Genomic DNA, 14,150 nt, shown 5'->3' on the forward strand with positions numbered 1-14,150 from the left:
TGTTCCATACCATTGTGCATTATCTGTATATGTAGCTCTGTAAAATGCTCGTGTCTTTTTTGCATAATGGCAGTTCAATAGGTTGACAGTTCATTCATATATGATGGCACCAGAATGATTGCAACAAAAGAATCAATTCATAGCAGGAATGAGAACAGTCATCAAATGTAAGTAATTAATGACATAAATGCAAAGCATTTTATTATTATTCAACTGGCAGGCTATTGCACGTTTCATACGTATAAGAGCGTTCTAATTCTTACTTACCATTTTAGGTTTTAACCAAAGGCTGGTTAAGTGGTTATCCGATGTTAATACGCACAGACACGTTTCATCTCGTTGTAGACCGTAACAATACGTATTACAACTGTCACTGTATGGTCGAGTTCCGACATCATCATAGGGATGTAGGTCCAAATCCGTAGTCACACAGTTTTATATCTTTATCTGATAACGGAATGTTGCATATCCGGCGTCATATCCGAGTTATCCATTCCGTTGTGAAACCGGCGTGGAGGTCTTTAAATATGTATAATACTGTATTCATAATGTGGTCCTCAAAGAGGAATGTTTAAATCATGCCCCATGGCCACCTATTGCACATACATATGGGTTAAATGGTTAATATTAAACCCACAGCTCAGTTCAGTAATAATTGATGTTGAAAATTAGACAGCCGTGCTCTAAAATGTTTGTGCAAATAGTTTCTTGCGATTTGCAACTAACCATTTGGAGATCAGCATGTTCTCATGTTGGTACATATGTTTCACAGTCAAGCAGCAATATTATGTTTGACTTACGCGACAGACTAACGGACGAACAGACAATGGCAAATGCCATTTGAAACGGATGCATACACAATTTTTATGTGGAAAAAAGCACAAGGCCATTATGTGTGATTTTTGAATGTAATGTCAAACAAATTTTCAAATCATGCCACGGGTATCAACATTGACCTTATCATTTAAAATTGTTCCATCTTTATTTCCACCTAAATTGTGCATACCCATCTTTGAACAACATATAAAGAAAGGAGACATAGTTTGTGGGCAGCGAACGGGCAGCAAACGGTTAACACAATGACTTTCGGTATTGTAAGATCTGAAACAAATAAAAGCAATTATGAAGACAAACACGCGGGGCAAACTATATTTATGATATGCGGATGCTGGGATGTTGCAAATTTGGCGCTGTTTAAAAACCCTTTAAACATGAGGAAATGACATCGGCGTGTATCAGTATTCTTTCTTATCGATCTGATGTGTTGTCGCTTTTATGCCTTTCAAACCGGCAAACTCTCAAAGACACAGGAATCAACCAAAATAATAGTTGTAGCCGTCGGGCTCTTTTAAAGTGCTAGCTATGCTGTCAGTTAACATAGTTACACTTAATACTGGGTATTTATATTGACATGTTGTGAATACTAACTAAGTACCTTTTATAACAAATATTGATCGTTTCAAACATTGAATACGTCTCTTTTTTAGACTCGAACGGTTGATTTAGTATACTTGTCTAACCAAATAGTATACTGATCCGCATTGTCTAAATACGTGATGCGTTTTACACGAAATATATGACGCCTTCTGACTTCAATCAGGCGGTGGTATGACCTACGTCACAGATAGGCGAAAACATTTACACTGCCAAATTGAAATTGACCTATATAATGTTGTGTGGATGACCTACTTGCGCTTATTGTAATAAACCTAATTTGCTTCTATCACTTCATACTGATTGTACCTTCCTCTCCTTAACGAGACGGAACTAGTTTATGTAGGTCATGTTATGTATCAGTACCGCCGTCACAAAGCTCGACACTGTACTGTTTGATTTGTAAATGTAGGACCGAAATAATGTAGCAAAGTAGTAATACTTACACATTAGCATATAAACAGTTATATTGAGTTTTCTCCCTTGTATAAGGAAAATGATGAATATCTGCATGTTATTTGTTGCCAAAATTCTACGGTGTGTATTCTGATTTTCGTTGATACATTCGTTGTTTATCTTCTAAATATCATAATTAATCGCTCTTCTGACATACCTTAATCAAACAACGTCCTATTTTTAATTCCTACCCGGATTAAGGCACTAAATATAAAAACGAGGTTTTATTTCAAACTTTAATTTCGTAAACGAAATCAGGGATTAGCAAAATATGTTATGAAATGTAAGTAAGTTTCGTTTATTTTGTTAAACTGTTTTTGCTGTTCGCGTGGAAATGTTAAATAAACGTCCCAATATACAAATATACATATGTGCACAAAAAACTTTACATTAAAAAAAGGCGGTATAATTGTTTTATTACGTTATTTCACAAGATTAAACGTTAGAACTTTGGTCGATCAAATAATATTTTGCCAATAAATATTAACATGTAGCCACTAAAAATACTCCACCCATCTAACACGTGTTTCGCACCAAACATAGGCCCTTTCCCACAAAATATACATACAAACTGCAAAGACAAAAAATCAAGCAAATTCACATAGAAGCTAAACTATTCGGGAATGTTCATGTTTGAATCTCGCATATTGACAATTATTATTTCTGATATGCCTACCAAAGTTGTAAGATAATGGAAATCTGCTATTAATTACATATCAAGAAGCTAATTTTTTTTAAGGGTTTAAGAACGTAATAAGCAACTAAGTAACATATGTTTTCAGATTGGAACTATATCTGTATCCGCATGACTATAAGTTATTGAATAGATAATCAAGCAGAGAGCTTGCACGTGCATTAAAAATTACTTTAGTATCCGTCTTGTGCAGTGTTTACGAATTGCGCCCAACTCTAAGGATTAGAAGCGTATAGCTCCTTGTCAAATGTAAGCAGCATAATGCAATTAGTGTTGCAAGTTGATATATTATAATATTTAATGAAGAGTAAGTTTCTTTTCCCTAGTTCCGTATTCCCTATTCGAATAAGGTAGTTATTCACGCTTAACATGTTTGACATAAGTTTAAAAACAATGCACAGAATTCTAAAGTAAATCAAAATAAAATAACAAGAGCATATTTAATTTAAGTATAACGATGCATATTCATGTTTCTTCTTCGCGTTTTGCATAGAATTTCTTGTAAAAACAAAACTGGGATTGTCTTCTTCGAATACAAACCTCACATCAACCAAATCTAAAGCCTGAGCAGTTATTAAACATTTATGTAATATAAAAATGCAATCTAGTACATTTCAAAATATTTGTTTTTATTTAAACTCCATTTTACTGTGGTTGTATATGGAAAAGGGAACACGTGCCTTACTGCTTATGCAAGCCAACTAAGGAACTCGCATTTCTTCCGTAAAAGATAAGTTTAAATGAACCAACGTGTACCACATATACATACAAATAATTACTTATAAGGTTTGGCTATTGAAAATATATATTTACCTTGGCTATTGAAAATATATATTTACATTCAGTCTTACTTTTACTTAATGATAACCCATTTCCCTTTGCGCGGCTTAATAATTAAATTAATAATTTACTTATTGAAACCGAATAAGAACTGGCATTTTCATACTTAAACATTAATAACAATGAACAAGAGAATACCACATATAAATTAAATTCATTGCATAAGTAGGTTGGATATTAAAAGTATTAATTGCAATTTATTTCTACTGACTTTTTGTTGACTGAATAAGTAACTATTTCCTTGTTGTTTATTCAATCCGAATAAGAAAATGGCATTTTCTTACTTTAACATCAACTTCATTTATAAAAAATGTACCACATATAAATGAACATCCTTATATGTTTGGATTGGATATTTAAAATACTTATGTCCATAAATTTCTACATAGTTCAACTAATTATAATCCAGTTCGTTATTCACTTTGAATAGGGAATAATAAACTGGCTTTTTATTTCTTATTCAAATCGAATATCGAACTGAAATGTTCTTACAAAAATATAAATTAAAATGAACTAAAGAGACCAATACTTCAATCAAAATCATTGCTTATGTTGGTCATGTTTATGTTACTACCGTGAGATGAAATGTACTGCAATAAATATTATGATGACCAGCCTCCATTTACAATGTTTGCCATTGATAAATTGGTCTCTTTGGGTTAATTTAGTTTATTCTTAGTAAGAAAATGCCAGTGTCTTTTTCTAATTGAATAAGGAATAAGGAATCAGCTCCTTATTGCTTATTCAGCCGGAATAAGGAACTGGGTCATCATTAAAAAAAAACTAAGTAGAAATGTACTGCAAATAATATTTTGATACCCAGCTCACATTAACAATGATTTTCATCGATTCAATTGTATTTCATTATTAATGTTTTAGTAAAATAAAATGCCGGTTCGTTATTCGAGTTGAATAAGGAATAAGGAACCATTTATTATTCCTTATTCAAACCGGACTTGGAAGTGGATTATCTTGAAGTTAAACGAATAGAAATGTATTTCAGTAAATATTTTAAATAACTTACCTATAAATAAAAAGATGTTCGTTTATATGTGGTACACTTTGGAGCAATGTCATTCATGTTTAAGTAAGAAAATTCAAATTCCTTATTCGGTTGGGATAAGAAATAAGGCAATGTTTCCTTTTTCTTTATTCAGCCGCGCGCGAAAAGGGAACTGGATTATAAATAAAAACAAACATGTATAAATGTATTATATCGCATTTCTTATTTCACATAAATGTAAAATAATGTTATAGGCTTTAGGTGTTATTGATGTGAAGTTAGTATTTGAAGTAGAAATGCCGTTTCGGTTTAAAAACGAAAGTGTAACGTAATACAAAAAGTAAATGTAATCGAGTTATTTTGTTTTACTTAAGAATTGTATGCATACTTAAAAAAAAAACACCCTTATTATCAAATAGTTTAAGCTTGAATTAGTAATGAGGAACTGTTCCTTAATCCTTATTCGAAAAAGGAATAGGGAATTAAGAAAAAGAAACCAATTTACTCTCCATTTACATATAAGGTATTTGGCATTTTGCAAAACGCAATCGGCTTTGGGCATAATACTCGTAACAGCAAAAGGCAAGGCTTCCTTGCCTTCCATTTATTCTTGAGGTGTGTTCTCTCTATAAATATAGGCGATATCATCCACTAAAATGTGGCGTGATAAATAACATCTCTTTCTTAAAATGTCTTGAGATGATAAGTTTCAATTTTTTTAGACACTGCACACTGGAAAAGTCAAGGCCATGTTTTTCTGCATTGGGCATAACCATTGTCAATCAATAAAAGACATGATATACTGGCCTTCTACAATTATTTGAGTGCTTTCTAACTATGAATACAGATGATTTCATCGACTGAAATGTGGTGTGTTTATTGACATTCAGCGATAACGGCACTTTATAATAATTTATTGTTTTACTGCCACTGCAATAAGGAATGTGCAAGACCAAGCATCGCGTTGTTCATTTATGATTATGATCACCGGTATTGTATAAATGTATTAATGGCATAAGCAGTGTAGTATGGCGAAGGGCATAACATGTGCTATCATCAAAAGATATCGATAAGACTTGGTCGCCTTGTCTACCTCATTGTTAGTTTACTTAAAGAAAATATTTTGGTGATTGTTCTTCCGGGATAAAAAGAAAATGGCGGGTCATGGTTCGATAATGGCCCTGAAAAATGTTCATTACCAGAACGCTTTAGCGTTTCATAATTATAGAACAAAATTAAAGTCTTAGTGTGATTGACGTTTTATGGCACGAAAAAAAGCACAACAAAACAAACAAAGACCAACCATCCAACACAAAAACGTATGCGGTGATTCAAGTACTGTAATGACCACGCACGTTTTGCGATAGTGGGGGTAAAAACAATAATGTTGGTGACAATTTTTATTACTTTTATCACCAGAGAAAGAACATAATTTTAACTTTTTTGTATGTTTTACAGAAAATGCCCGATAATGAGGCGCCAAAATCTGATTTCGTGATGTTTCACTTGACTGATAAAAAACGTGTGCATACTACGTTCGTACCATTGAATGCATTTTTTCGTCAAAACAAAACCGCAATCTTAATTTAAACGAATGATTTTTAAAGTGCACGAAATAGTTTTGTGGAATGAGCCTGTAAACCACTGTCTCATTTCATACAATTACATGTGTGATCATACCCAATAATTTCAGAGGTTCGCCACAGCGCTCAATATGTCATATAACCCCTTAACTACTCAAGTATGAGACATAAATAACAAAAAAGACGTATGTGAAGATCTAAACAATGGTCAAGTGTTCTGCTCTTTTATAGAAAAGACGCAATAAAAAAGGATAGAACACTACCAACCGAAAGCACGTGTTTACCTTGATTATGTAAATAATACTTGTACCGGTATCGATGAGTATTTAATGACGCAGAAAAATCACAGGTAGATTAGATCATGCGATGGCGATAAATCTTTAATAACAATCACCTCATGATACGAATGACTAGTCCCCGAAAAGTGAACACTTCATTGTGAATTTTAATTTATAACATAAAAATGTTAACTGGGATGATCACTGCTACCAGTGTGTGCTCATAAGTCATTACAGAGCAACTAAAGGGGCCTCTGTTTGAAACATGTTATAACGGCATGCTGTAAACGTACAGGAACTATAACTTATTAAAATACACTTTTATATGAAATAATTATCTGTCAAACCATGAATTCAAACTGTCCAGAAAGATATGGCAGACATCCGCATTTATAAAGAGAAACCAACAATTTTGTCGTAGATATATTTTGCTTTCGAAAATAACGAGTTCAAATTCCAGGGAAAAATATTTTTAATCATTGAAATACAATACTAAAATCTTTCTTTTCAACATGCATACATTTAATTTTACTTCGCAATTGAGTATTATATTCTATTTAAAATACCTTTTCACAGACATGTATTGAAGTTTGTAATTAAATGCTTTAAATATGACAAATGTAAACATTGAAACTAAAAATAGCTCCAGTAAAAACAAGAAAAACAATAAATAAAGAAAACAGTCATCCTCAAATGGGCTCGAACCACCGACCCTTGGAGTAAAAGTCTAACATCAAAACCACTCGGCCAACCGTGCCCATACAGTGAGTGGTGTATTTTATACATTATAAGAGAAATCCTCGTAATGTAACAAAATATAACGAAAACATCAAAACTGTCAAAATTATTTTATCGTTTTGCGTTTGTAACGGTTTATAATTTTTTCAGATTTTTTAATTGTCAAAAGATGCTTGCAATGGATAGTTTAGAGCATGGAACATGTTCAGTATTACTGTTTTCTCTCAAATATCATAACTACAAAGAATATTTTAAAATCTGATTTTTTTTCTTCAGTTTTGTCAATTTAACAAAACGTGAAAAGGCCCATATAACCATGAAACATAGCATGATAAAGCAGCTTGAAAATTAGTGCAGTATTTTGACTCTTAAGCTTAAAGTATGACCTCTTAGGTAATAAGTGATGTGTTTTTCGTGCGCATAAAACCGACTCGTATGCTCCGAAAACTTATTTAACACACGCTTTTACAAACGACCGACTTATCATATTTAAACGACTTGAGCAATACAGTTTAAATGTTGAGATTGAATAAGGTTTTTCCCGTAAGCACTATTATTATAATTATTATTATACATGATTTATATAGCGCCCTTTTCATGCAAGAGTGCACGTTCAAAGGCTCTTTACATAAGGACATTTGACGTATCGCAGATACGAATACATTTTGCAACACTGTTTCAAAAGAAATCGATCAAAACTACTCAATTATACTATAAAACTACTATATTATACTATAAGTACTACGTAAAAACATGCACAGTAACCATAGATAAGAAAGATCAACAAGACACTATAAAACTACCCTATGTTTATAGCTATAAGACAATAAATGAAACAATAAAATCTAAAACTTAAACAATAAGTACTACGTAAAACAACAAAAAACATGCACAGTTACCATAGATTTGAAAGATCGGCAAGACAAACCAGAGACATAACAGAGACAGAGACAAGGGTAACGTCAGGATACCATTACCATGTTTGATGGAAGTGAGTTCCAGAGTTTGGGAGCAGCGTACATGAAACTTCGCTCCCCGTATGATACGATTTTAATCTTCTTTGGAATCACTAATGAAGTCGCTTCGTTCTTTGATCTTAAGTTTCGCCTTGGTTCGTAGACTTCAAGTAGGTTTTTCAGATATACAGGCGATTGTCCATTTAAGGCTTTGAACGCATTGGTAAGTATTTTGAAATCGATTCTTTTTTCTACTGGGAGCCAGTGTAATTCTTTTAGGATCGGTGTTATGTGACTATAGCGGGATGTTCTTGTGATAACACGCGCCGCAGTGTTTTGAACATTTTGTAGTTTCTTGATAGCTGATTGATAGCTGTTTGTGTTCCATACAACAGTGCATTGCAATAGTCTAGCCGAGACGTGACAAGTGAATTGACCAATGATTTTGTGGCATTTCGTGTAAGCTATTGTCTGATTTGACCTATTTGCCTAATCTGACCGAAACATGATCTACTTATAGCATTAATATGGTGTTCCATGTTCATTCTTGAATCAAACCAAGCACCGAGATTTCGAACGTATTGCGATGGTTTAATTGTCGAGTCCCCTACTTTAATAGTTAACCCATCTACGTGCTTGGCGTTGTTTTGACTTGAAAATACTATGACCTCGGTTTTGTCGGTGTAAAGTTTGAGCATATTCGTATTCATCCACGAGATGATATCGAGGAGGCACTTTTCAACTCGATTTAGTGTTTCGTCTTGGGCTGCTCCATCGGTGGGTTCAAAGGAAAGGTAAAGCTGCGAGTCACCGGCGTAGAAGTGATGCCCGAGTCCATGTTTTTTGCAAATTTCCCCAACAGGTTTAGTATACATGGTATAAAATTTTGGGCCTAACACAGATCCCTGGGGTACGCTGAAGGTCAGCAGCACTGGTTCTGATACCTTGCCGTCAATGCTCACCGTTTGGAAGCGGTCAGATAGGTAGGAAGCTACCCAATGTAGTGGTTTTTCATCAAAGCCAAACTGTGGTTAGATGCGGTTTAAAAGGGTTATGTGGTCAATGGTGTCGAAAGCGGCAGCGAGATCCAGCATAAAAAGACAGTGATCTTTTTCTTATCTAATGATTGTAGGATATCGTTTTGAACTTTTAATAAAGTTGTTTCTGTTGAGTGAAACTTCCTGTATGCAGACTGGTTTTCTTCATTTAAATTGTTTTCTGTCAAATGTTCATCTATTCTTTTGCTGACAACTTTCTCAAATATGTCAATTTTCTAAGTTTTTCTCTAGTAAACTTATATAAATGTACTGGGTATGTATATTTAAACACATTTTTAAGAAATCAAAGTGCTTAATGCAATGAAGATATTCTGTTGTTATGGTGATGTTATTTCAATTGTATATACGACAGGGTTTTATTGGCATATTATTCTGATTAAATAGTGTTAAAAGTACAATTTTAACTGTCATAAAAATTTACACATGTATAAAATATAAGAGTCAGTGTACACTCTGAACGTTTTATATGTTGAAAAGGTTATTTTGTGTTTCCATAGAAACTTCCTCCTCAAAATGTTTAGTTTAATGTGCTGATCCTATGTGCAATTAATACTAATACGTTTATCAAACAAAAACCGTTCGTTGTGGTGAGATGTTAAATGATAAGAAATTGATGGCATATGAACATCTCGGAACATCATTAATTGTTGACATATTTTCCATATACGTTCGCAGAAATAAAGCATTTTCGATTATTTTTTTATTGAAATTCAGTGAGTGATACACACCTACGCATTTGAACCCCGGTTTTCGACGTTTATGCAGCAAATTTGTATTCAAATATGTTAAACTGTTCCATTTCTTTGTTTCAATTGTAACCTTTGTTTTTTTTTAATTTCATATTTTGTTTGTTCGGATTATCGACTAACTATCTAAAACACTAACTCGTCAGCAAAAATGACAGTAGTTATTCACGGTCTTATGCCAGTGTATAATACATTTTAAACCAGTTTAGAAATGTGCAGGGCACTTAAAAGGCATTTTTACAACAGCTGTCCAACATATATCTTTGCCTATGAAGAATCTGAGAATGTTACAATTTAATCAAAGCACCCCATGAGAAGGTGATATTATTTATTCTGTACTGAATACATGATCTAAATATACAAATTCCGTGCACATATTTAAGATACATTGTGAACATGAAAACACATATATAACATAATTAAGAAAAAATAAAACGTTGAATCGGATGGGAAAAGTACATTTTATACATTCACAATTATTTGCATTTAAATTCGTACACTATTTTAATATTTTAAAATACAGTTCAATTGATCCCATATAGTATTTGTTGTCAGCGATGGGAGGTGTATTTCGAATTATTACTCAACACACAGAGCACGTCTATAATTTGCGACAATATTAGGTCTATATATAAAAGTAAATTTAATCACTGTAACATTTCAACACACATAGTGTACACAAAGTAGAAAATTTAATTACATACATGAACATATTTATCGAACAATACATACTCTCTACGACAGATGCGATCAAGAAGCGAAGCATATATCTCCAATCATGATACTACAAAACCAACTGTGCAGCTACTACAGAACTGTTTTATTGATGCAATTCAGTTACTCATGTACGTGAAAAAGAGGAAAAAACATGTAAACAAATTTTAGTAGATGTAAATTAAATTAACAAAATTCACAACTTTCGTTCATAAAATTGATTAATTCACAATGTAAAACATTTATACAATTTAAATCCCAATCTAAAAACTTTGCATCTAAACTAAAAACAAATATAAAAAATGAATCGACCTTGGAATACTAAAGTTCTCATCATTCTCCTGATATATTCGTTTAAGTTATAGAACGCAGTTTAATGGCAAGCCTTTCTGTATTTTTGAGACTACAAAAATGTACTGCACAATTATTATATTATATTATTTTCGAACAATAGTGATGACTGTTAGAAGCTATGTTGAATTCCGCTCTGAAATACCACAAATAAAATAAAATTCAATAAAGCATGCATTACAACATTACATGTCGCTTTTTTCTAAAGACAAACCAGACAATTACATGTTGCTTCCCTGGAATAATTATTGTCGGAGCGTATTGTAATAAATAAAAATAAATCGGAAGAATTCCGGGAAATTTAACCGCGAAATGCATGACCTCAAACCCTCACTTTCAAATTTACAAATCAAGTCATGTATAGAAAACATTATATATGTGTCACAATTTATCGTTTTGCACCAAAAGTTAACTAGTGTGTGTAAAGCCTTTATCATTAATAATTTCTCAACCCATAGTAAAAAAATTCTTAACATAGTTTACGCATAACACGTAAACAATTACGCCATTCATAGATATCCTAAAAGCGATCATTAAATCATCGTCGTATGATAAAAAAATCATTATTTAAAAGGAAAGGGAAAACGTGAAGGCCTACACGTGATGTATGACGTATGATTCGAAACAAAAGAATCTTTGTGATTTTAAACGTTTAGTCTATTTTAAATAAACAAAAAACTACACCAACTTAACATTAAAAAAATTGCTTGTCAAACATTATTCTGATGTTACAATATTGTTAGAATTATCTGTGTTACGACTTTGAACCAAACAGTTTCAATACATAAATCTACGGAGTTATTTGCATATCTCTTGTTTGACTTCGACAAGGCTTTTTATATCAGCAAGTACACAATCTAAAAGAGTTTGTTTGTCTTTACATCTTGATAAGCATGAGCGATTGTGAAGAATTATGCGTTTTTGCGTAAATACAGTTTGCCAAGCCGCGTCAGCATCAACACATTTTGGCTGATTACGCATATACAAGTATTTTTGCACGTCGTCACCATTAGAAAGAACACACTCAAGCTCTTCCTTCTTGTGCTGGATATCGGTCATTTTTGCAGTTGCATCTCTAAGTGATTCGTCTGTCGACGTTAGAATTTTAGATTTTTCCTCCGTAAACGCCCTCTCTACTGTCTTTCTTAGACTTTCTAGTTCTTGGTTTACTGCTGATTTTATTTCGTTTAGCTGTGTTTTAATATTTTCATGCCTATTGGAAATACGTGACGGCTCTTTTTTTAGGTGGCTACATAGAGCGGAAACACGTTTTAAAGCGTTGTCTATCATTTCTTTCCATTCTTTAACACTCGCTTCATAGGATTTATCTGATTTTATGACGTCACTTATAAGCATTACTTTCTCACATTTTCGATGTGATGTTATAGCGCATTTATTACAACATGGTTGGTCATGGTCGTAGCAAATATATTCTAAATTTTCCGTTCCATGACTTGGGCAGAAACGCAGTTCTTGTAACAAATTCCTTACATTGGGTGGAGGTGCATCTTTTGATCGGCATAACAGATGATTTGCCATCTGTTTGTACTTTGTGTGAATTTCTCCACAAACTGAACACATGTGTTCGCAACAGTTCATACAGTATAGCGTCGCAATCACATCTTTGATATCAGTTTTGCACACGCGACATACACACCTTCTTTCCAAAGGGGATTGCAGCGCAACATTCACACGGAATTTAGTTACCAGTATTTCTGTACTTTCAGTACTTATAGGTGCGTCAGTATTGGTAGAAGCCTGGCAGAGAGGACAAAGGAACGCCGACGATCCCTCGTTTCGTTTAATGACCCCACACAAACAAACGTGGCAAAACGAGTGCTTACATGGCAATATTCTTGGATACCAAAAGATAAATTTACATATTGAACATTTTGAATCATTTTCAGCTATCGATTCTTTGTTAGTAGCCATTATTGTTTATGCTGAAATTAGAATTTTTCAATTGGTTTCAATAATGAAAGAAAAAATCCGTGTGGACTTGACTGATTCTTTTATATCGACCATGCATTGAAACAAGCCACTCAATAATTTAAATCACATCAATTTTGTGCGCTATAAAATTCTCTTTGTAAACATATTGACGAATATCAAATATAATCAACTCATGGTTGACCATTCTTTCTGTACATTCACATCTCAGATTTTACACATTTACTTAAAGACATTAGATCCTTATAACCGCTAGTTACTCATTCATCGCTTTAAATATAATACTGTTATCAGAAAGAGAAGTAATAGACAAAATTCATTTTACAAAATGCACTCACTTTTAATGCTAGGTTGTGTAGATCCGTTGATGGTTCAAACAGAGTAAACTTGTAATCATACGCATCAATGTTTATATAGTGACAGATTTCCTTTTGATGAATCGATAAATTGCAAATTTCGCAATACATTCAAGTTCGTTGGCTCTATGCCATATGTTTTTGCCATTGTTAAAGTCACCACAGTTTTCATGAAATGATATATCAACGACTGGGAAATCGACATCGGGAGTGTAGATAAGTGGTGACTGTTTTTATTTAATAATATCATAATATTTATAACATGGTATTATGCATCTGTTGTTGATTACAAAGTGTTATATTAAGCAGCAACGTATGCTTGTTTTTTTTAATATAAAAGAGGGTTATGTTTTATGTTAAAGTGTAAAGCTCGGGTAAAACTAGCATATACATCGAATTCATTTTAATTGTGAATCGCGGGGCAGGCCCGCCATATTTTAATTATTGGACTTCAAAATTTAACGATCTGGAAAGTTACTGAATGTATCTTATTAATTAAAATAGTTTGTGGAATTTTTAATCAAAAGAAACAAATATCCATGAACATTAAATCGGACTTGAGTATGAATTGTCATCCCATCGTACTTATACATTATCAACAAATTACTTAGATCATTCTCCCGATAAAGCATAAACAGCTTAAATGGTTTCTTAATACATATATGCTATAAGCGACTTTAGGCAATCGAGTGGTAAAGCAAAATTTTAACTTTTATAAATCCTCTAAGAGGGCCTTAAGTACCATGGTAAAAGTTTGAGCTTTCTGGATGGTTTCTAGCTTATCACGACTAAATAGCATTAACTGTCACTGTTATTTCTAAGAGGTGTAATACACATTTGATGAATTGAAACACACAATTGTGCTTTCTATAAATTACAAATGCATACAAATAATCACACCCTTACTTAATTCACACTGCCTATAGGCAATCGTGCACATTTTAAGGTTGGATATCTAAGCAGACTGTACAGATTGCAGTTAAGTTTCAAACA

The 14,150-nt window shown here is 33.0% G+C and overlaps 1 protein-coding gene across 1 annotated transcript; it reads right to left on the reverse strand.

Moving 5' to 3' along the window:
• Window positions 1–10,097: 10,097 nt before the first annotated feature.
• Window positions 10,098–13,278, reverse strand: LOC127842469 (E3 ubiquitin-protein ligase TRIM33-like). Its single transcript, XM_052371997.1, has 2 exons — window positions 13,140–13,278; window positions 10,098–12,794 (listed from the first exon to the last, which is right to left on the reverse strand). Exon 2 carries the CDS (start codon window positions 12,781–12,783, stop codon window positions 11,650–11,652), a length of 1,134 nt encoding a protein of 377 aa, XP_052227957.1. The 5' UTR covers window positions 12,784–12,794; window positions 13,140–13,278; the 3' UTR covers window positions 10,098–11,649.
• Window positions 13,279–14,150: the final 872 nt, after the last annotated feature.

This window comes from Dreissena polymorpha, chromosome 8 (assembly GCF_020536995.1).
Source record: "Dreissena polymorpha isolate Duluth1 chromosome 8, UMN_Dpol_1.0, whole genome shotgun sequence".
NCBI lineage: Eukaryota > Metazoa > Mollusca > Bivalvia > Myida > Dreissenidae > Dreissena > Dreissena polymorpha.

Bases quoted from the DNA above. Each gene is read 5' to 3' on its own strand.
- LOC127842469 (XM_052371997.1), bottom strand. From the start codon at position 12,783: ATGGCTACTAACAAAGAATCGATAGCTGAAAATGATTCAAAATGTTCA.